Source organism: Rhinoraja longicauda, chromosome 6 (assembly GCF_053455715.1).
Source record: "Rhinoraja longicauda isolate Sanriku21f chromosome 6, sRhiLon1.1, whole genome shotgun sequence".
In the NCBI taxonomy this organism is placed as follows: domain Eukaryota; kingdom Metazoa; phylum Chordata; class Chondrichthyes; order Rajiformes; family Arhynchobatidae; genus Rhinoraja; species Rhinoraja longicauda.
In genome coordinates, this window is record NC_135958.1 from 61,448,962 (window position 1) to 61,473,608 (window position 24,647).

The 24,647-nt window shown below is 41.8% G+C and overlaps 2 protein-coding genes across 7 annotated transcripts in view; both read right to left on the bottom strand.

Moving 5' to 3' along the window:
- dnai2b (dynein, axonemal, intermediate chain 2b) overlaps positions 1 to 1,524 on the bottom strand; it is a 41,859-nt gene extending 40,335 nt beyond the window's left edge. Inside the window, exon 1 of one of the 3 annotated variants that reach the window (XM_078401837.1) lies at positions 1,399 to 1,524. The gene's annotated coding sequence lies outside the window, so the exon portion shown is untranslated. Of the gene's footprint in view, positions 1 to 1,375 lie in introns of all 3 variants that reach the window. The other 2 variants (XM_078401836.1, XM_078401838.1) reach the window with 2 other exon arrangements.
- Positions 1,525 to 4,220: 2,696 nt separating this feature from the next.
- ttyh2 (tweety family member 2) overlaps positions 4,221 to 24,647 on the bottom strand; it is a 66,508-nt gene continuing 46,081 nt past the window's right edge. Inside the window, exons 6-15 of one of the 4 annotated variants that reach the window (XM_078401122.1) lie at positions 23,317 to 23,389; positions 22,439 to 22,508; positions 21,639 to 21,694; positions 20,945 to 21,037; positions 19,618 to 19,710; positions 18,306 to 18,448; positions 17,522 to 17,722; positions 16,439 to 16,517; positions 9,879 to 9,911; positions 4,222 to 8,241 (exon numbers count right to left, since the gene is read on the bottom strand). In XM_078401122.1, the coding sequence (XP_078257248.1) occupies positions 8,227 to 8,241; positions 9,879 to 9,911; positions 16,439 to 16,517; positions 17,522 to 17,722; positions 18,306 to 18,448; positions 19,618 to 19,710; positions 20,945 to 21,037; positions 21,639 to 21,694; positions 22,439 to 22,508; positions 23,317 to 23,389 (856 nt within the window). In that variant the 3' untranslated portion in view covers positions 4,222 to 8,226. Of the gene's footprint in view, positions 9,912 to 16,438; positions 16,518 to 17,521; positions 17,723 to 18,305; positions 18,449 to 19,617; positions 19,711 to 20,944; positions 21,038 to 21,638; positions 21,695 to 22,438; positions 22,509 to 23,316; positions 23,390 to 24,647 lie in introns of all 4 variants that reach the window. The other 3 variants (XM_078401121.1, XM_078401120.1, XM_078401123.1) reach the window with 3 other exon arrangements.

Sequence of the window (24,647 nt, forward strand, 5' to 3'; positions counted from 1 at the left end):
AGTACAAAATCGTCTTCATATCTGGTAATTTTGGCCTTTGATCTGAGGGTCAGTGGTGAGGCGAAAGTTGCAAAATCGTTTCCAACAAAATTTGATGATGGGTTTTTACACAAGCCATACAAGAATACCGGTTTTGTTGTTTTACAGATATCAATAAAACTGAAGATATAAAGATTATTTTCCTTTAAAGTGTAGGAGGGAGAGAGGTGACCCTGTTGAGGTGTACACAATCATGAGGGAAATGGATAAAATGAATGTTTCAGTCCTTTTCCCAGGGTGGAGGATTCTAAACTATAGGGCACAGCTTAACGTGAGAGATTTAAGAGGGACCTCAGGGGCACTTTTCATTCAAAGGGTAGTCTGTATCTAGAATGAGCTGCCAGAGGAAGTTATAGGTGGATATAATTACACCTTTTCAAAGACATTTGGATACATATGTGAATAGAAAGCGTTTTGTAAGATATGGGACGAGCCTAGTATACCAACTTGTTTCTCTGTGTGCTACTTGTTTTACTTATGTATGACTTGATGGTACTGATGTAGGACTCTAAACTTTTGGGCACAGCTGAACATGAGAGATTTACTGTAAGAGTGACCTCAGGGGCACCTTTTCATCACAATAATAAAAAGATACAAAGTGCTGGAGTAATTCAGCAGGTCAGGCAGCAGCTATGGAGAACCTGGATATATGATTTTTCAGGTCCGGACCTTTCTTCAGTCTGATTTTGTTGGGGGGGGGGGGAGAGCTGGCAGGGGTGGTACAAAGCCTGGCAAGTGATAGGTGGATACAGGTGAGGACTGTGATCGGCAGATGAGCAGATAAAAGGAGGAATGGGTGGGCAACTTGAAACCAACCCAACACCTTCCCCCTCACCTGTATCCACCTATCACTTGCCTGGGTTTATCCTGCCACCACCTCACCTTCAGCTTTCCCCCTCCCACAATCAGTCTGAAGAAGGGTCCAGACCCGAAAGTCGCTTATCCACGTTCTCCAGAGCTGTTGCCTGACGCCGCTTAGTTACTCCAGCACTATGTGTCCTTTTCTGTACACCAGCATCTGCAATTCCTTGTGTCTACATTTTACCACATGGGTTAGCATGGACAGGGTGGGCCGAAGGGCCTGCTTCCCTGCTCTACAGATAGATGTCCAAGGCCAGTGCAGCCTCAGGTGTCTGGCCGATCAGACACCCCGAGGGAAGGCTTCCCAAGGAAGGGCCGGAGCGGCGGGCTCTCCCCCCACAGCGGGAGGGGATGGTCCGGACCTCGGCCCCCTCCCCCTCCCTCCCTCCCCCCGGTCCCCGCTCCCGGTGACGGGCCCACGCCGCCGGTGCCCCGCTGATCTGTCATCCCCTGATCCCGGCCCTGTCCCCGGTACCAGCGATCGGCGCCCGTCGGCACCTCGCTGTCCTGTCCCTGGTGTCCTGGTGTCCCGCTGGTCGCGGTGTCTGCGGTCCGCTGCCGTCACCCCCGGCTCAAGTTTACCGTCTCCTAGCAACAGCTGGGCCCCGCGCAGGCGCGCTGCGGCCCGGCCCGACCCACGTGGGGTGCGCTGCCCCTGGTGGAGATTGTCCACGTGGGAGAGCGCTGGGGTGCAGAGCACAGAGCGGTACAGAGCATGGAGCAGTAGTGAGGCATAGAGCACAGAGCGGTGCAGAGCATGGAGCAGTACAGTGAGGCACAGAGCACAGAGCGGTACAGTGAGGCACAGAGCTGTCCAGTGAGGCACAGAGCACGGAGTGGTGCAGAGCATGGAGTAGTACAGTGAGGCACAGAGCACAGAGCGGTACAGTGAGGCACAGAGCACAGAGCGGTACAGTGAGGCACAGAGCATGGAGCTGTGCAGTGAGGCACAGAGCGGTGCAGAGCATGGAGCAGTAGTGAGGCACAGAGCACAGAGCGGTACAGTGAGGCACAGAGCACAGAGCTGTCCAGTGAGGCACAGAGCACAGAGTAGTGCAGAGCATGGAGTAGTAGTGAGGCAGAGCGGTACAGTGAGGCACAGAGCGGTACAGTGAGGCACAGAGCATGGAGCAATACAGTGAGGCACAGAGCAGTAAGGTGAGGCAGAGGAGCAAAAGGGTTTTGACCCAAAACGTCAACCATTCCCTCTCCTAGATGCTGCCTGACCTGCTGAGTTACTCCAGCATTTTGTGATACCTTCGATTTGTACCAGCATCTGCAGTTATTTTCCTACACTGCAGAGCAGCACAGAGATGGAGGCACAGAGATGGAGCAGTACAGTGAGGTACAGTGCAGCAGTGAGGTACAGAGCACAGAGCAGTACAGTGAGACAGAGCATGGAACAGTACAGTGAGGTACGGTGCAGCAATGAGGTACAGAGCACAGAGCAGTACAGTGAGCCATGGAGCATGGAGCAGGACAGTGAGGCAGTGCATAGATCATAGAGCAGTACAGTGAGTTAAGCATGGACCACGGAACGGCAATGAGGCTCAGAGCATGGACTGCGGAGCACTACAGTGAAGTACAGAGCATAGACCATAGAGCAGTACAGTGAGGCACAGGGGTTGCAATTAACACAGGACAGGGAGCAGTACGAACAGTGCAGCTTGGGAACAGGCTCTTCGGCCCAGTGTCCAGGTCAAACATGATGCCAAGTTAAACTAATCTCCTCTGCTTGTACATGATCCATATCCATGTGCCTATCTAAAAGCCTCTTAAACACCACTATTATATCTGCCCCCACCACCTTCAAAAAACTTGCCCTGCAATCTTCTTTAAACTTTGGCCCACTCACCATAAAGCTATGCCCTGCAATCTTCAGTCTTTTTCAATCAACCTGTATTATAGCTACAAAATCTAACTTTGCTTAGTCTTGAATGCCAGAGGATAACAAATGAGAATTACATTATGAGAGATAACCGCCATGTGCTTAATGAAGATTGAGTACAACTTAAAGTGAATCTAAATTCACTAAAACAGACCATTTAAAATGGTGCAAATTTCAAACAAAACTTGTCAATTTAACAATATCTTTATTGACAATTAATAATTTATTGTATCATTTTCATTCAGAAACAGTCATACTTTGCAGGAATAGATAAAATACCCCAATGCAATACTTTAAGAACAATGTTGACCTAACCTCACCATCCATCTCCCCACCGTTTCTGGACCTCACCATCCATCTCCCCACCGTTTCTGGACCTCACCATCTCCGTCACAGGAGACAGACTAGTGACTGACATCTACTATAAACCCACTGACTCGCACAGCTATCTGGACTACACTTCTTCACACCCTGTCTCCTGCAAAAAGTTTATCCCCTACTACCAATTCCTCCGTCTATGCCGCATCTGCGCCTGGGATAAGGTGTTCCACACTAGGGCATCAGAGATGTCCTCATTCTTCAGTAAACGGGGCTTCCCCTCTTCCATTATAGATGAGGCTCTCACTAGGGCCTCTTCTTTATCCCGCAGCTCCGCTCTTGCTCCCCCTCCCCCCATTCGTAACAAGGACAGAATCCCCCTCGTTCTCACCTTCCACCCCATCTGCCAGCGTATCCAACAAATCTTCCTCGAACATTTCCGTCACCTCCAACGGGACCCCACCACTAGCCATATCTTCCCATCCCCTCCCCTTTCTGCATTCCGCAGACCGTTCCCTCCGTAACTCCCTGATCCACTCGTCCCTTCCTACCCAAACCACCCCCTCCCCAGGCACTTTTCCGTGCAACCGCAACACCTGTCCCTTTACCTCCCCCCTCAACTCCATCCAAGGACTCAAACAGTCTTTCCAGGTGAGACAGAGGTTCACCTGCACCTCCTCCAACCTCATCTATTGTATCCGCTGCTCTAGATGTCAACTTCTTTACATCGGCAAAATCAAACGCAGGCTCGGCGATCGTTTCGCTCAACACCTTCGCTCAGTCCACCTTAACCAACCTGATCTCCTGGTGGCTGAGCACTTCAACTCCCCCTCCTACTCCCAGTCTGACCTTTCTGTCATAGGTCTCCTCCAGTGCCATAGTAAGGCCCACCGGAAATTGGAGGAACAGCAGCTCACATTTCGCTTGGGCAGCTTGCAGCCCAGCGGTATGAACATTGACTTCTCCAACTTTAGATAGTTCCTCTGTCCCTCTCTTCCCCTCCCCCTTCCCAGTTCTCCCTCTATCTTCCTGTCTCCACCTATATCCTTCCTTTGTCCCACCCCCGACACCAGTCTGAAGAAGGGTCTCGACCCGAAATGTCACCCATTCCTTCTCTCCTGAGATGCTGCCTGACCTGCTGAGTTACTCCAGCATTTTGTGAATAACTAAATACATTTATCAAAATAATGCTATTTAAAATTTCTGAAATGAAGTTTAATACATGATTTAAATGAGATTAACACATCTTGTTTACATGCTGCTTAACAGTGGCAATAGTCATTGAAATTCATCAACAATTTTGCATTTTAAAACAAACTTGTCAAAAGCAACCCAGCAATGTCTATGTAATACTTAAAAACTCACAATAATAATCAAATGGATCCCTGAGCCAGATTTAGTCAAGAAATTAATTGTGGTCTTGTCAAATGAACATCAATAAAATCTGATAATTCAGTTGATTTTGTGTTGGGATCATTTTGATGTGTTAAAGCTGTTTCTTTGACAATGAAGTTAGTTGTGTACCTTAAGTCTCACTGGAAATGGCATAGAACAAACACTTTATTTCACAACAATGGTTTTTTAGTTTTAGCTCTCTTGAAATCTACAGTAGATATTAATGCATCAAAAAGTATTAGCCTGCAGAATTAATTTCTTACTGAAACAGTGGTTTAAATATATTAACTTGCAACATTCAGTCAAACAGTACAAAAATCAATTGAAGTAAACAACTAACTACACACTGTAGAGATGGAAACAAAAGCAGAAAAGACCAGAAATGCTCAGCACCCAGCTTAACCTGCTGAGTTCTGCAGATGCTGGTTTACCATGGAGCAACTCATGGATAGGTGACATTGTGGGTCGAGAGTCTGAAGAAGGGTACCAATCCGAAACATCACCAATCCATGTTCTCCAGGGATGCTGCCTGGCCCGCTGAGTTGCTCCAGCATTTTGAGTTCTTTTTCTGTTTTTTAAACCCACAACAGGTTTCACAAGTAGAGACAACTCACACAGCAGTCTGGCTTTGTGCGATGGTTTCAACAGTGGTTCACAATATAGAGTAACATGCTTTGTCTATTCCAAATGTACGGTATAAAGTACTTTGATAACATTTGAATAAATTCCATGAATTTGTGCTTAGTAAATACTGCTTAAGATCTCACTGTATCTCAGTATTTTGGAATGTAAAGATGACCCAAATTGGAGCAGACAAAGCAGCAGGTTTGAGGTATTGTGCTTAAATGCAGAACTAAAAGACAACAATAATTCCACTTCACAATGAAGTATGTAAGATTTTAGATCTTGATAATAGACAATATTCATTTTCTACGTCCAAATTAATTTTAGCCTCAGAGTTCTTAATTTTAGCTAGTCTTCCATTAATTTTTCATTCAGTGAAACACATTGAACCAAGATGTTTAGCACTGCAGTAATGTGTTTGGTACAATACAGAATTTCATGCATCAGAATTCATTTCTTCCAACATTAAAAGTATATAATAAAACAAAAAAACATAATAGTGCATTCAATTCAAATGTGGCAAATGTACAATTTTTGGCCAAGAACTATCTAGTCGGAACCGAATACCGAGAAGCACAGGGCTTTGTTTAGTTTGGAAAGCTTTGCATCACATTAGAGGTCTTCAGTTTAATCCTTTTACCGACCTCACCATGGTTTACTCGTGATTGCATTTTGGGAATTCTTTTTATGAAGAATCAATGGCGATTAAAAAAAGTTAGAACTCTTTCTGATATAAATGAAACAAAAACATTGATTAAGCTGCTGCTTAAAGATTCACTTAATTTCAACACGGCAATCTTACATTCACTAATTATTGGGGGCGGGATAAATAACTTGAATAAAGCTGCTGTAAAACATTTTGGCACTCAGTAATTCACCATAAATTATAATACAGCACCAAAAATACTTAATTCTACAGCTCATCATAATTATTTTGTTGGCTGAAGCAGTTTGGATTTCAAGTCAAACTGCAGAACATTTGTTCTGGATAGTATGTGCAAGAGTCCTGTTGATCAAACACACAACTGTTGTCATTAACTGTTTGTAAGATAATTCCTTAGCAACATTGATAAGGATTTAATAACGGTGGATGTCTAGTAAACAAATCACATCCGATATAGTTCAGGCAGAGTATGTAAAACATTTTAAGTTGCAGCTCTTCTTTTAATTTAAATCAGTGCATGCAGCGTGGTAAAGAAAATGCCGGCTCCACGAATGGGACAATTCAGCAGACCGTTTTTTAAAGTGGCCCAGATTTGTAGTCAGCAGAAACCAACAGCATTCACTTGTGGCCTGAAAGAAACTGCCCATTTACTTTGTCCAATTCTCCATGCCAAAGGAGCAATGAAAAGAAAGCTTCCTGATCTGTGGCCACTGGAGCTCTAGAGTTTTCTAATGCAAACAGACTGAACTGACACAGGATAGACAGCAGATACACTCAGTGATGAGGAAGGCAAATGGATTGCTGCTCTTTGTGACAAAGGGGTTGGAACACAAAATAAAAGGTTTTCCAGATTATGACAGGGCTTTGTTGATACCCTATGTTCTTTTGTGTTCTCTATCCAGGGAAGATTTGCTCACGTGTGAATGCAGCATGGAATCAGAAGGCTGATTCCTAGATTGAGGGTACTTGGCCCATGGACAAAGATTGTGCATTACAGGCTTGTTCATCTACATGGCAGTAAAACCTATCCACAACCCCCTTTGCCTCCTCTGCCCGCCCATGAAGCTGAGGCAATCATGCTTTATTCATCTAAGATAGAAACAAAGTGCTTGAGTAACTCAGCAGGTTGGGCAGCATCGCTGGAGAAAATGGATGGGTGACATTACGGGTTGGGACCCTTATTAAGACATTAGACTCATCTATGTTTGCAAGTCAAGGATCTACCAAGAGAATGCTGTAACGTGCAAATCACTGACGCAATCTGTCACATCAGAGTACGACTGCATTGTCTCATTTGGAACTATGAGCTCATCTCCCCAGCCATTAGCCCCATCACTTGCTATGGGCACACATCACACATGGACCTTTTCTTCTGGTTCTACAGTTAGTTGTCCTGTGACCCATTACTTCACTGGGTAATGGAGACACAACAGACTGCGATAGTGAAGTCTTGAGCAAAACACAACATACTGGAGGTGCTCAAGAGGACGGGCAGCATCTGTGGAGGGAATGGACAGATGACTTTTTGGGTCTCAGTGTGAATAAATGTCACAACCTGAAACACCTGACCCAGATTTCCTCCAGCTCTGTGCATTTTACTTCAGTGGGTAATCATCTCTAATATAATAAATAGAAACTACAGGAGCTGGTTTATACCAAAGATGGCCACAAAGTGCTGGAATAACTCAGTGGGTCAAGCAGCATCTCTGGAGAAAATGGATAGGTGATGTTTCAGGTCGGGACCCTTCTTCAAACTGACAATAATAACAACAATTCAGGTACTCTCTGTTGTCTAATATTCATCCCAATGGTAGCTGCTGCAGTCAGGAATGTCACATAAAATTTAAGCTTTTTGAAAATCTTTCCACTAATCTACACTGAATTTGGGAAACACAGCTGAACGGATCATTGCATTTAATCAAATAAATCTTTTTCTGATGTGATAGTTTCATGTTTTAACGCCATCAAAATGAAATTGGGTTCCAAGGACGACCCCAAGCATTAATCAATGATGTCAATAAACGTGATGGATGTCGCTTTTCTGTGCCTGAGATGGGTCAGAAATCGGTGAAGTCAGAAACTACCAGGGATGTGATATCCATAAGCTGGTGGCACAGTGATAATGTAGTTGCCTGACTGTTCTCACAATCTGTGTTTCGTGGTTGAATTAATTGTGAGGCAGTGTGGGTCCAGAGCAGTGCTGAAAGTCCTCCTTTATACATCATGGAGGTGGCCACCTGGATCATTACTTATTCACGCAACATTGTCTCTTGTCAAAGGAAGGCCTCTGCTGGCACACTCTCCTGGATGGGTCAAAGCAGCTCTCGTTCCATGCTCCAGGCATGTCGTCTGACATTTGCTTATAGTTCTCCACATTGTGTTTACAAAGTCCACAAACATAATTCTGGATCACAAATCTAAAAGGCGTTTCTCTCCTTCACGGTGTCCTCATCTAGGGACACGTAGGTGGGATGGTGGAAAACACAAAGGAGCATACAGGTGAAACTTGAATAAAATCTGTACTTCATTCAAATAGCAAAAACATAAATGTGGCATGTAAACATGGAAAGCTTAAAAATAATTTTACGTTAACAAACCGGTTAAGAGCCAAATGCCGAGCTATTACCACATGATTGTTTTAAATTAGTAAGCATTCAAAAATCTGTAATCCTGAGCCTCGCTTTGTCATTGCCTGAAACTTTCTTCCATAAAAACCTTCTTTCACAATCTACACGATTGGAACACAGCATGCAGGCTTTTCAACAAACCTGTGGCAACATGTGAACTTTGTAAGTAACAGACAATCAGCTCAAGTTCACACAGCCTTCTTGAAGCTCCTGTTAATTCCCATGAGTCACTATGGCAGTATGTTTTGTGATGGGGCTCTGAATCAATTGCAACTACTTGGAAATTTTCGCATTTCCAACAAATCCTCAGATTGCTGCCGTTTTCACGGTGTAACATCAGTGAATGCAGCTTGACACTGTCAAGTGTTCCTGCTGCTGCAGAATACAGGATAACGTTTAGGGAAATCATCCCCAACTCCAGAAAGGAGATCAAACGTGAAAAAGATCTAAAGCCAGGCACCATTCCTTACATGCATATCAGCTAACACAATTTGGTGAAATACTGGCACATTATTTGATAGAAGGAACCTAATACTGTATAAATTTTAAATCTGAAATCTGAATTTAGATTCAGTTTTATTAGAAAGAAAGAACTCTATTACTATAATGGCAAATGATTATTTTATCAGAAAACACACATTACCCGTGGTGCCAATTGTGTCATTCAGACTGACTGGCTTGGTATTTGCATCTCTCGTATAAAATGGTATTAACTAAAATTTACTGAAGAAAATTCATGGCAGAGTCAGTCCTTAAAGAAATTACGTGTTGAGAATTTTTATTTGTTTAAAAAAAGTTGGACTTTTCTTATTCCCCTTGGCCCTCACGCTCATTTGTTGATCCCTGATCTATTGACTGGCAGAATGCAAGATAGCAAACACACAAAAGCACAGTGAACCGGTTAGAATAGTGTTGATCTTTTTGGGGAAATGCAATGTTTGATCGTATCATCTTCTCTACTGTGCACCCTGATCAAGAATAAAATAAATCAGTCTCAACGGTGTTCTGCAATTAATCATGTGATTAAAGCCCTAGAATTAAACTCATCATTAAACTTTGATGTGGACACCTTGGATATTCAGCTATTTTAAAAAAAGGTGTCTGCAAGGCACTCCTTGTATCAAATGCTAATTGAAAAACAATTCAAAATCATCTTCTAAGCACATATCATATCAATGAAGGTACATAAAAAATCATGCAGTATTTTCAGAGATAATGTCAAGCATTCAATAACTGTCATTATGAACATCATTTCAGTAAAAATGTTAATAAATTGCCGGCATCTCTTGACTTGCTCCATCAGGCTTCATTGAATCAGAAGGTTTTGGCCAGAGTACGTTCTTTGTTTAGTACAGTAAGACTTTGGGCTATTATTTAGAACTTTTGAACTCTGCTATGAAGCCCAGCAGTAATGTTAAACAGGAAATATATTTCCGTAAATTCTGTTTGGTTCTTCACTCACGGCAAGGTAGGTTGCTCTCATACTGGGTGTGTACTGGAAGGGAGAGATAAACAATCAGTAAGGAAACATCTCAATAAACATTCAAACATTAAAATATACAATGCAATGTGATTTTTGATGAACAAGTTGAGTCTCGGAGGTTCAGTGACAAGAGTAATGTAAGATAATAAAAAGCAAGTTTTGAATTCAGTGATCACAAAATACAGTTAGCAAACAGATAATAAAATATTCTAGGTTAAAGGGTAGAAACATTTACAGGAGAAATTTCACTGACAGGTTAGTCATAGTGATGCAGTGTGGAAACAGGTCCTTTGGCCCAACTTGCCCACACCGGCCAACAATGTCCCAGCTACACTAGTCCCACTTGCCGATGCTTGATCCATATCCCTCCAAACCTGTCCTATCCATGTACCTGTCTGTTTCTTAAATGATGGGATAGACCCAGCCTCAACAACTTCCTTTGGCAGCTTGTTCCATACATCCACCACCCTTTGTGTGAAAAAGTTACCCCTCGGATTCCTATTAAATCTTTTATGAACTTACGTCCTCTGGTCCCCGATTCCCCTACTCTGGGCAAGAGACTCTGTGCATTTACTCAATCTATTCCTCTCATGATATTGTACACCTCTATAAGATCACCCCTCATCCTCCTGCACTCCATGGAATATGGAATGAGACCCAGCCTACTCATCCTCTCCCTATCGCTCACACCCTCTAGTCCTGGCAACATCCTCGCAAATCTTTCCTGAACCCTTTCAAGCTTGACAATATCTTTCCTATAACCTGGTGTCCAGATCTGAACACTATTGTAAATGCGGTCTCACCAGCATCTTATACAACTGCAACATGACCTCCCATCTTCTATACTCAATACTCTCTCTGACTGATGAAGGCCAAAGTGCCAAAAGCCTTTATCACCACTTTATCCACGTGCGACTCGACCTTCAAAGAACCATGCACCTGTACTCCCAGATCCCTCTGCTCTATAACACAACCCAGAGGTCGACCATTTACTGTGTAGGTCCTGCCCTAGTTCGATGTCCCAAAATGAAACACCTCACACTTCTCTGTATTAAATTCCATCAACCATTCCTCTGTTCACCTGGCCAATCAATCCAGATCCTGCTGCAATCTTTCACAACCATCTTCACTATATGCAAAACCACTCACTTTTGTAGCAGCAGCAAGGTTGAATGAAAAATCAAGTTTGCCACAATTGGATGTAACTTGTTGTTTATGGAATGGTTTTAAAGGTTGACTGTGGAGATGTTAAAAAATAAAATGGATAGGAGTGATAAAGAAATATCACATGAGTTTGTTCCAGTAATAGATGCCACTAAGTTGGAAAGAGTGCAGGGAAGATTTACATGGATATTGCTGGGACTTGAGGGCCTGAGCTAGAAGGAGAGGTTGGGCAGGCTAGGACTTTATTCCATGGAGCGCTGGAAGCTGAGAGGTGATCTTATAGAGTTGTATAATAGTATGAGGGGAATAGATATGGTGAATGCAGTCTTTTGCCTAGATTACGGGAATCAAGAACCTGAAGGCATTGGTTTAAGGTGAGAGGGGTAAGATTTGATAGGAATCTGAGGGACAACCTTTTTCACCCAGGTGGGTGTGTGGAATGAGCTGCCAGAGGAAGTGGTCAAGGCAGGAACATTTAAAAGACATTTGGACAGGTACATGTATAGAAAAGATTTAAATGGATATGGAGGAAATGCAGGCAAAGGGGACTTGTTTAGATGGGGCATTTGATAGCATGGATAAGTTGGGCCGAAGGGCCCGTTTCTATGCTGTATTACTAATACAAGAAATAAACAAAAGGTTTTAGTTTTAATTTACCACTAACCACAATTTCATGAGACAAATATAAATTACTGAAGTAATTACAAAAATGTACACAAAAGGTTGCAGGAGTGTGTATTTCTTTGTGGATTCAATTTAATTGTAAATGTAAGATGTTCCGAATGAAAAGGGAACCTCTGGGGCTGGCAGATTCAAGTCAGCTGAATCCAAAACTCCTGCTTTTCCTTATGTAATGGTTGAGATACAATATTATAAATGACATAATAATGGAAAAATCATGATAGACGGTTGATTTAAAGAATATCAAATGACCACTGGTGGAAATGAAACAAAATATGATAGAACAAAAAATGCCGAGAACTTACTATTTCGTATCACTGATAATTCAGCTCGAAAATTATCCAGAAAAATGAAATAATGGCATTACAAACAGTTTTTGAAACACAGAACCAGTAACAGAATGCAACTTTAATTTGATCACATGGAATATTCCTCAATCTTAAAAGGCAGTAGAAAAAAACCACAAAGCACTAACTTAACTTTGAGAAAATTCTGTTGTTGAAACAAAAACCATAACGATAAATTAAAAAAATTAAAATCAACAAATGGAGGCTTGAAAACAAGTGAGAAATGGTTAATGTAACTACCAGTCTCTTGCTAAATACTGACAGTGGCACAGCTGGTAGAGCTGCTACCTCATAGCTCCAGAGACCCGGGTTCGATCCTGATCCCGAATACTGTCTGTGTGGAGTTTGCACTTTCTCCCTGTAGATTTCCCCAGATGCTTTGGTTTCCTCCCACATCCCCAGGACATGCAAGTTAATTGGCCTCTGTAAATTGCCCTGAGTGGATAATAAAGTGGGATAACATAGAACTAGTGTGAATAGGTGAATAGGTGATCGATTGTTGGTGTGGCCGAATGGCAAGCCGATACTTGCTGTATCTTTCAATTTAATTTAAAAATCCTAAATGAAGATATTTCTCAATTAAGAACTGGATTCAAATCCTTGTATACATATTTTCTCCTCTTCACAGGCTTCATAAAGGTATTTCAAAGGTTTCAAAGGTCTTTTATTGTCACGTGTACCAATTAAGGTACAGTGATTTGTGAATTACCAGAGAGCCATACAAAAAAAAGCAACAAGACACACAACTACATTAAAGTTAACATTAACATCCACCACAGCGGATTCCCCACATTCCTCACTGTGATGGAAGGCAAAAAAGTCCAATCTCCTTCCTCTATATTTTCCCTGTCAGGGCAATCAAACCATCCGTCGGGGTGATCGAAGTTCCCGCAGCTGGCGGTCGAAACCCCCGCGTTGGGTCGGTCGAAGCCCCCGCGTCGGGGCGGTCGGGATGGTTGAAGCCCCCCGCGCCGGGGCAATCGAAACTCCTGCGGCTTGGAGTCCCCGAAGTTGGTCTCTGACCAGAGACCGCAGGCTCTGTGATGTTAAATCCGCAAGCACCCATGGTTGGAGCTCCAAGGTCAGCCCCTGGAAAAGGGATTGCGAGCTCCGCGATGGTAAGTCTGCAGGCGACCGCGGTGGAGCTCTCAAAATCGGTCTCCAGCAAAGGCTGCTAACTCCGAAATGTTAGGCCGCAGTGCGGACGTAGATATGATACGGAAAAAAAATCACATCTCCATCGAGGTAAGAGATTAGAAAAAGTTTCCCCCAACCCCCACCCCACATAAAACAAGCTAAAGAACACTAAAAACATATTTAACACAAACAATTAAAACACAAAGAAGGAAAGGACAGACATACTTTTGGCGAGGCAGCCATTGCTGGCGCCACCCAGTGGTCATGGCTGATGTGACTTTACCACATTGTGAACCAGATAAATACTCACCCTTTGGATACTGCCAATCTCATTGTGCACCCTAATACCACCCTTCCACTAGTAGCCAAGTATTCCGATAGGCTTAAACAAAATACTTTGTCACTTATGAATAAAAGGAGTTAATAATAAACATTTAAGTTAATCCTTGCTCACTGAAGTGAACATGAAATAGTACAAAGAACTTGACTCCATGAAGGGGAGATGCACCATCACAATGCATCAACACAAATAGTCCCATTTACTGGCAGAAACCTCTGCCTCAAGCATTCCTTTATCGGTGTAATATTTATGTTGAACATTTCAATAACTCCATGTTAAATGTAAAAAGAGTCAATAACAGAAAGACTAATTTCTTTGAAATTAATATGATCATGTGGCTTTGTAAATATATATATATAAATATATATATTAATATGATCCTGTGGCTTCAAAATTTGTAAATATATTTTGCCATAAAATATTTATACAAAACATCATACAATTTTCTGAGTGTCATACAATTATCTCTGAGTGTCCTCTCTCCCCACTAATCAAATGATAATCAACCAAAGTATAAGAGAAATAATGTAATTACGAATACTTATACATTTTACAAAACCCTGTCCCAAATGGACTGTGATGAAGTTGCAATAAATGGCATGCAGGTGTATCATAAAGAAAGTGAGAGATAGTTTGCTGCCTATTTTATACGTCAGGATAAGGATTGCTCCCATCAGTTACCAAGAGTATTTCATGAGTGTCCTCTGTCTACATTTGATCGTGTGAGGTCGCCACGTTTGCAACATCACAGCCAGCTCCGTTTTCTATGACAAGTGAAACTAGGAAAGGTGGCTTTCTGCTGTGAAGATAAAGGCTCCCCCAACATCATCCCTTTCACCCAAACTGCTGCCCAGCACCTCGCAGCTATTCTATCTGAACAGTCATCAAACCTGTGAATTTTTTAATGAATATTCTTCAAAATGTATCTATTTCCACTACCTGAGTGAGAAGCCTCAGAGGATGGAGCTAGATTAGATCACTGCGGTTCTCTTTCCCGCTGACTCGTGCATTTCCATCAAGGAGGTGAAGAGAGGGATATACTGAATAATGTACATTGTGTTTAGCTTGACTGTCATAGAGTTATAGAGCACCTAACAGACCCTTCAGCTCCAATCATCCATGTCGACCAAGATCTCCGCTAGTCCCATTTGCCTGTGTTCGGCCCATATCCCTCTAAACCTTCCTTATCCATCAACAACTGTCATATCACATTCAGCAACACATACTTCAAGTAAATCCACTTTGAAATATATTTATACTACTGTAACTTTTCAGATAAGCTGACAGACTGTCTTCAGTATTTCTGTGGCCAAGATCAAAATTATTTGACATTTTGTACAATAAAAATATTAGAATATAGACAATAGACAATAGGTGCAGGAGTAGGCCATTCAGCCCTTCGAGCCAGCACCGCCATTCAATGCGATCATGGCTGATCACTCTCAATCAGTACCCCGTTCCTGCCTTCTCCCCATACCCCCTCACTCCGCTATCCTTAAGAGCTCTATCCAGCTCTCTCTTGAAAGCATCCAACGAACTGGCCTCCACTGCCTTCTGAGGCAGAGAATTCCACACCTTCACCACTCTCTGACTGAAAAAGTTCTTCCTCATCTCCGTTCTAAATGGCCTACCCCTTATTCTTAAACTGTGGCCCCTTGTTCTGGACTCCCCCAACATTGGGAACATGTTTCCTGCCTCTAATGTGTCCAATCCCCTAATTATCTTATATGTTTCAATAAGATCCCCCCTCATCCTTCTAAATTCCAGTGTATACAAGCCTAATTGCTCCAGCTTTTCAACATACGACAGTCCCGCCATTCCGGGAATTAACCTAGTGAACCTACGCTGCACGCCCTCAATAGCAAGAATATCCTTCCTCAAATTTGGAGACCAAAACTGCACACAGTACTCCAGGTGCGGTCTCACCAGGGCCCGGTACAACTGTAGAAGGACCTATTTGCTCCTATACTCAACTCCTCTTGTTATGAAGGCCAACATTCCATTGGCTTTCTTCACTGCCTGCTGTACCTGCATGCTTCCTTTCAGTGACTGATGCACTAGGACACCCAGATCTCGTTGAACATCCCCTCTTCCTAACTTGACACCATTCAGATAATAATCTGCCTTTCTATTCTTACTTCCAAAGTGAATAACCTCACACTTATCTACATTAAACTGCATCTGCCATGTATCCTATGATAGATCAGTGTGATTTGGTTAAGCAGTAGGTGTTCACTAAACCTGCTCTCCTTCTAAAGTATGACCATAAACCATAGGAGCAGAATTAGGGCAATCAGCCCATCGAGTTACTCCAGCAATGTGTGTTCTTTCATGTATTATCTAGCATCTGCATTTTTTGTGCATCCTCTGCACCATTCGATCATGCTGATCTATTTTTCCCTCTCAACCCCACTCGCCTGACTCCTTCCCGTAACCTTTTAACAACCGTACTACTCATTAACCTATTAATCTCTGCTTTAAAATTACCCATAGACTTGGCTTCCACAGCCGTCAGTGGCAATGAATTTCACAGATTCACCACCCTCTTACTCAAGAAATTCCTCCTCATTGTGGGATCTTTTGCACTTATCGGGGCAGGGTGACAAGGCCTACGGTTAATGTTTCCTGTGGATGGGCACATGAATATGCAGGGAATGGAGGGATAGGGTTCTGTGCAGGCAGGTAATAGTTGGTCTAGTTCGGCACAAACATTGTGTCCCGAAGGGCCTGTTCATGTGCTGCACCATTCTATCACATGATACTATTTGCTCAATATAACGAGGAATGAATGAAAACAGTCCAAAAGAAAATTAGGAAAAGAATCACAGCAAACATCCTCAAGATAGATTTGCCTCATGTTCCCTACGTACCGAAGGTGGCGGTGAATTCCTGCCGATCAGTGGAACATTTTCAAATCGAGGATTCCCACCAAATAACACAGTGTTATTCCTGTGTAGGAGAAATGAAATTAATTGTGGGTTGCATCAATCAGTATAATAAAATAATTAGCATCATGTTATGAGGGGGTTTGTTTTCATTAAACTGTCCTCATGGTTTTTATACACACTTGATAAGTTCTGCAATCCTCAGTAACCCACTAGAAAATGTATTGGAAAACCTTTAGTAATTATAGTTCTCATAAAGCTATTTAATTCTTTTTGGATATTTAATTTCTAGTATTAGTCAAAGACATGGACAGTTGTATTTTTTTATAATGAACAGTTGCACAATATTTCTTAAGGACACAAAGTACAGGAGGAACTCAGCAAGTCAGGAAACTCTCTGAGGAACATGGACAGGTGACGTTTCGGGTTGAGACGTCTGAAGGTTTCAACCCAAAACATCGTCTATCCATGTTCCCCAAAGATGCTGTGTGTAAGAAGGAACTGCAGATGTTGGTTTAAACCGAAGATAGACACAAACAGCTTTTGTAACAGCGGGACAGGCAGCATCTCTGGAGAGAAGGAATGGGTGACATTTCGGGTCGAGACCCCTTTTCAGACATCTGAAGAAGGGTCTCGACCCGAAACGTCACCCAATCCTTCTCTCCAGAGATGCTGCCTGTCCCGCTGAGTTACTCCAGCTGTTTGCGTCTATCCCGAGAGATGCTGCCTGACCTGCTGAGTTACTCCAGCAATGTGTGTCCTTTCATGTATTAACTAGCATCTGCATTTTTTGTTTCTGCACAATATCTTTGTTGTTCACTCCTTGTGGTTTTACCCAATCTTTGTAAATTATATTAAACAGTATCATAGAAATAAATGATATGAAAATCATAATTTTCATATTATGTAGTAACTTAGTGGTTTAATAACCTACTATTATATAGTAACCTACAGTAGTTTTAATAAACTACTTGACTGCACAAACTGCAATTACAGTAGAGACACAAGATCAGAAGGTGTTCCAAGGCCAGTAGTGTAACTGGAGTTTAGTACAACTGATGTACGTACATGTACTCGGACACAGGGGCTGTGTTGAGTGGCTGAGCGCTGCTGGTGTTGGCAGCTGGCTGGACACTGATCTGACTGCCTGTACTGCTGTTGAAACTGCAGAAGCTGTGTATCTGGCTTCGGGTCGGGTTGTGGGTTGCTATGCGACGAGCCTGTGGATTAAAAGGGTCGGCTTCATCCATGTCATCATAATCTCGATCTCTGCAGCACAAAATAGCTCATGTTAGGATGGCAGCAATAAACCAACAAGAGGAATCCATGCAGTTCCTGTTGTCACAAAATACACATTTTTAGAGGCATCAAGGACATTTTCTCTATCTCCACAAATTAATATGCACCATATTTGGATTGCTGAAAACGATTTTCCAACAGCAGCATATTCAGCATCTTAATTTTCATTAAATGAATGGATTTTCAGACATGTTACCTGTTCCTTCTTAATACGAGTGTAATTCCACATTAATCTTAATTGAAGCAACTGCATGTTACATATTTGGATCTATTCTTAAATGACAACATGGTCTTTATCCTATTTATTCACTCCAAAAGTAACTCATTCTTCAGCCTCAGACCCTTCTGCATAAAGCAGGGATGCTGTTATAAATCTTCCGTCTATGTTCCTCTGCTTGAGAATACTCAATCTCTGGAAACAGTACCCCTGTGGTCTTTATCCAATTTCTTGCAATATCAATCTCTGCAGTGAATCACCCTCCAATTGCCCCTCTAAGGTACTTCTGGACTTCTGCAATAATTCCTAGAAATATTTAAAATTTCCTCCACTTGCCTGCTTGCAAAGTGAACATAGCCACGGGATATAGAGCAGATCAAGGCACAGAATCCAGCTGCAGCAAGGAGTGAGAATAATAACAGGTAGAGCAGCCCCTCAACACCGTCGTAGCAAACACCATTCAGGGCATCCAAGTAATCCTTGGTTAAAACAAACAAACAAACAATTAGATCCAACAATGTGAGATGCAACTACGTCCAAAGACGTACAGGTATGTAGGTTAATTGGCTGGGTAAATGTAAAAATTGTCCCTAGTGGGTGTAGGATAGTGTTAATGTACGGGGATCGCTGGGCGGCACGGACTTGGAGGGCCGAAAAGGCCTGTTTCCGGCTGTATATATATGATATGATATGATATGATAACTACACAGCTGATGTACTCCTGAATCCACTCTTCTATCTCCACCCACCGCTCCCTGACCCAGAGTATGCCTCCACAGCACATCTGTCCACTTACAGCTTCCATTCCCACCACTGAAGGACCTGGTCATTCCAGGTAAGGCAGTGGCTTACCTACACTTCTGCCAATCTGGTCTGCTACATTTGTGGCCTCGCCCACGTTGGGGAAAGCGAGCGCAAGGAGCAGTTGCACTCAGTCTACAGAGGTGAGCCTGCCTGCCATTGAACTGATCATCTCAATCCCTCTCCGACCTCTCTCCCCATGGCCTGCCGCACTATTGCAACAAGGCCAAACACAAACTGAAGGCTCAGCACAGCATCTTTTGCAGTACAGCTTGCAGCAATCAATACTCAATTCTCCGATTTCAGATGACTTGCTCTTTCTTTCTGTTTTGTCAGAATTGGCCATTTGTGCCTGCCATTCCTCTCTTTTTGCATTTGTTTCCTTTATATACTCTGTCCCATGCTCTCAGAGGGCTGTACTACACCCCACCCAGACCTCACATCAGCAGCCACACCTCACACAGAGACAGGAGGTCACCTGTCCATCAGCTGTATCATTTCCCCTCACACAGACACTCCCTTTGCTCTATCCATCGCTCTCCTCCACCTTCCTGAGCCATTCTTGGCCAAGCTGAAAGGCAGCAAACAGACTACATGGAAGCACACATCCTACTAAAGAAGGAGAGGAATTATTTCTGTGGTGGGAGGGGGAAAGTTTTAAGGTGAGAGGGGGATGGAGATGTACAGGGCAAGTTTTTACCCATATAGTGGACGCGTGGAATGCGCCGCCAGAGGAGGTGGTGGAGGCAGATACAACAGTGGTGTTTAAGAGGCTTTCAGATAGGCACATGGAAGAGGGATAGGGATCATGTACAGGCAGATGAGATTAGTTTATGTATATGTTTACCTTGTGCAGACCTCGGCAGTCGAGCATTGCTGTGAGTTGGTGCAAATTGGATTCAGATTTATTGAGCACCTGTATTATTCCAATAATGTCCTTCTGTCAAAAAAGGATGGAGAGTTTTTATTTATTCAAAACAAATCAAAGCAGTTTCAGTCATAAAAAAATTGGAGGAAACTGGCTTGTTGGAATTCAATGGCTCCATCAAATAGCATTATATCTGTCACCATGCTTAGAACACTGACTCCACAAACCATGGGATAAGAGACCCTCATGATTTTTATTCTGAGCAGCAAAGGTGGCTTTCAAATAATTTTCTGCTGTTTAATGATTCATGGGGATTTCAGGTACTGAAGTGTCTAAATTAAAAGGGTCATGAAGGATTCATGTCCACAATTATGGTAGATGTCATTTTGACCTTGTTTTAGGCTGTCGTATCACAGTAGCAGAGTTAAAACTCTAATTAAATTACTTGAACCATGAATTGTTGTAAAATGGAAAAAGATCTAGGCAGTGTTTTAGTTCGTAAACAAAACGGTGCCAGAATGCATATCAAATAAAATTAAGTTACATTTATCAACAATTTTTTCCATTAATATACCCAACAATGCGGAAACTTAAACGCATAATAGAATAACCGAACTCTAAGTCTAAAGAAATAAATGTTCTAATCCAATGAGTCTGGAGAAGGGTCCTGACCCGAAACGTCACACATCCTCGTCCTCTAAAGATACTAGGTTACTCCAGCACTTTGTATTTTAACTACAAATGTTCTAATGCATTCGCATACGTTATCCATTAGTTTTGTTTATTATTGTTGTCACTTGTACCAAGCTACAGTGCGAAGCTTTTTGTTGCGTGTTATCCAGTCAGCAAAAAGACTATACATGATTACAGTCAAGCCCTCCAGTGAACCGAGACAGGTTCAAGGGTATAACGTTTAGATCAAGATTAAGTTCAGTGAAGTTCAATTAAAGATAGTTCAAAAGTTTCCAATGGGGTCGATGAGAGGTCAGAAAAACTCTCTAGCTGGCGAGAGGATAGTACTAGCTGCTGAGAGGACAGTTCAGTTGCCTGATAACAGCTGGGAAGAAACTGTCCCTGAATCTGGAGGTGTGCGTTTTCAAACGTCTGTAACTCTTGCCTGATGGGAGAGGGGAGAAGAGGGAGTGCCTTCTTTAGCTAAGCACAATGAATAAACACGTGTCCAGTTAGAGGTGCTGGCATGTAGAGCACAACAAAAGCACTGGATCTCAAGAGGTGACGAAACACTTTTGGACACGTTAACAATCAGACTGGAAAAGACATTGCAAAGAGAAGTCTCTGCTTCCACCTGTGCCATGGGGAATACTGGGATGGCAATGTGCATCAATCCTTGGACCTGTAGCTGCATGGTTGTCAGGGAGCGCTGGAAACTTGACAGAGTCTGCAGAAAAGGAAAGAATATACTGACTTAAATATTGCATTCAAAACTCACTTTAATTTTATTTTTCATTTCAATTGTTCAGCTAACAATATAAAAAATCCTGTTCTAATTTAAAAAAATGAGATTCACTGCAGCTTTTTGGGCCCATTTATACAAAATGTACATATATATATATATATATACACAATCAAATTAATAATCAGTAATAAAGGTAACTAGACCATAATAGTGCAAAACTTGTCTGGATTGCAACCAAAACGCAGTCCATAGTAGATCATGCGGAGGTAGTGGTTAGTGTTGAGAAACGAGTTTAGCTCACCAATTCTGATCTACTGGACTGAAATTTACAGAACGTTACTCCATGGAAGGACAAGCAGTTCTTCACACTTGCACCAGCTTCCTAAAAGACCTTACAAGTCAGCTCTATTCCACCTTATTTTTCCAAACACACTATAAGATAGCATTGCATTAAGAAATCAGTTTGCATTAGTTTTGTAGGAAGTCAGAAGTCAATTAGATCATCCCATATCTGAAGCTCATTTAAAAAAAGAGTTCAATTGCATCACCTTCATATCCTATCGCAATAAAACAGAACGTGTACCTTTTGGAATGGGTTTCGCGTGCTGTGGCTGCAGTATAGATAATAATGCACAACATCTGGAACAGAACCAAACAGCCATAAGTTAGCACATTTCCAGCTATTTATGCAAAGAACCTGTACAAGTGCACAACTATTCTGAAATCAGTTTCTATCCAGGAAGTACACACAATTTGAAAATGCAAGCAGCAGCTTGACTGAGAATCTTTTGGATTCCATCTTCTAGCAAGATGCTAAATGGTCCGCATCAATATTTAGGTTTTAGTTTCAAAATGAAACAGTCATTTCCATAGACAAAAAGCGTAACTATCCAATTATCACAATTTTGAGTCTTGGAAAAATTGATTTATTGAGAAAAAGTCACGAATTTAAGATTGTCCCACAAAAGGATAAATAATTATATATAGAACACACGTCGTTGGTATTATACATAATTGATACGATGGGAGCTGCAACATATATGAACAAGAAAAATACAAGTGCCTGGGAAAGAATTGATTCAAAGAAAGCAGAATGGATCTAGAATGATGGGTCTAATGAATCTTGTGCTATTTTTCATATTTTTCTCTGCACGTGTATTATAAAGTCCTGAATTGGGATGAGATGAGATTAGCCAGAGATGAATAACTGTTATTTATTGTCCAGGAACACTTTTTTTTTTAAAAACTACCCATTAAAAGGGTAGCAAGGCCAATGGCCCGCAGAACAGCATTGTTTATGTAAGTTGCCAGTTTGGGGGAGAAGGTGGAAGAATCATTTTTATATAAAACAATTTTTTTTTAAATTAAAAAGCGTTAATTTACCCGAGTTGATTTTATTCTGGGTCATGTTCATGATGAATTTATCTGGAGCCACGCAGAAATCACTGATCCCCTGAAACATATGGAAGTTAAACAATTTGCAATTTAAAATAAAATGTCTGAAAATATGAGAAGGAAGATATTAAAATCAAAGAACTGTATGGTGGAGACTTCATTTTTTTGTGTATGCCTGAAGGAAAATGTATATATTAACCTTGAAGTATATTTGGATTTGTTGGAGTGGGAGATTCTCTCAAAGATATTGCACAGGGTGTGCAGGGTGTGATGATGGACTTACTTTAAATCACTGCATTCATAGGCAGAGGAAGGTTTGATTTATCCGTTCTCTGTTAATTGGCCACATTACCATGTCCTGTTTGAATTCCTACTTAGAATTGCCCACATCCTTGAAGGCAGGTGAAATCCAAGGAACTGTGTTGTTGACACAAGCAACTGCAGATGTTGGTTTACACAAAAAAGACTCAAAGTGCTGGAGTAGCTCAACGGGTCAGGCAGCATCTCTGGAGAACATGTACAAATAACGTTTTGAGTCGGTACCGTACTTCAAACCTGAAGGATGGTCCCGAACCAAAACATCATCTTACCATGTGCTACTCCAGCAATTTGTCTCAAATTGTATTGTTAATCTAGAATGACATTTTTTTGGAGGAAATTGATACAGTGATGGTAGTGGAAACTAACAAGATTCCTTGAAGTGGTGGGTATGGGTTACTGATGAATTGCATGTTCTTTTGATGTGCATAAATATGTAAACTCTATTTCTGTATATATTGATCATATTTTTACAAGTAGAATTCACTGATTGTATGCTGCAGGAAGAATTGCATTGCGCACACACACAGGATCATTCCATGACTTACCACAGCTGCAGCAGTGTCCAGACCCAGAGAACCCCAGCTGAGGATCAGAGTCAGGATACCAAAGACAATCATTCTGGAAAATAAAACATGTAAATGTAATGAGTTACGAGTGGAACAGTGTTGTTCTTACAGGTTTGACTTTCAGAATAAGTTAACCGCTGAAATCAGTTGTACTTGTAATTTAACTGCAGAAACAAAAACACTGCAGGATTTTCATTAATCTGGATTTATTATAAATTAGTTATTATCCACGTTTGCCTCCAAACATTGAGATCAGCCCTGACAGAGGTTTTTCAAATATCAAAACAAAGTCAGAAATTGCTGGAACATTTCAGCAAGCTGAGCTCTCCGACCTGAAACATGGACTGTTTCCCTTCCCCATCTGTGCCAAAATGTTGCCTGACCTGCTGAGTATTTCCAGCATTTTCAGTTTTAGTGTTAAGCTTCCTGCATCTGTAGGTTTGTAGTGTATTTTCACTGTTTTTTAGAACACATTTATTTTAAACTGTGCAAGTACATAAAGTCTAAACTGTCCCATTTTCTTAATAAAATTTGCCTTAACCAGAAGCATCTTAATTTGAGGACCAAAGTACTTTTACTAAATGGAAATTGTAGCCATCCTCATCCCGTTCAATTCATTGGGGACTGGTTTAACAATGTCTTGATTCAAACACCAGATTTTTTTCCTCCAAAAAATACTTCAAGTGCCCTCTCTTTTAACCCAATGTGGAAGGCATAGTTTTAATGCCTCCTGGTGGCACTGGGTCACTTGGTTGTGTTTTCACCAAACATCACATCATAAAGAACTGGTTGCAGAGAGGCTAATGTTCTGCATGCACTTATAAAACCGTCAGTAATTACCCCACAATCCCAGTTTTCAGCATTGAGCAAATTTTAAGCGTATGAAAAGAGTGAACCAGATCTGTGCATTAAACAGCCCAGGAGAGAGGAACAATTCCATGATGGTTCGCAAGGTTCTGCTAAAAGGGATCAGGAGGTCAAGCTCTTTATATTTCCCAGGATTGATGGTGAAAGAAGGGTGCATTTGCCATGGTAATTTGGAAGCATCTTTAGTGGCATGTCAGAAGCAGCACGAAGTATCGGTTTGGGCTGCTAACTTACCCTAAAAGCAGTAGAACGTACAGAACAAGGGAAGCTAAATAGTAAAAGCCAGGCTTTTCAAAAGACTGACATTTTCTTAAAAAACATGAAATAGTAACGTACTCGAAGACTAAAAGCTTTGCACAAACAAGGTAATGTTTTAAAATGTGACAAAAAACACGAGTCTGCTGCCACAGTAAAGTGCTCTGTCCCTGGTGGCATTAATTAGC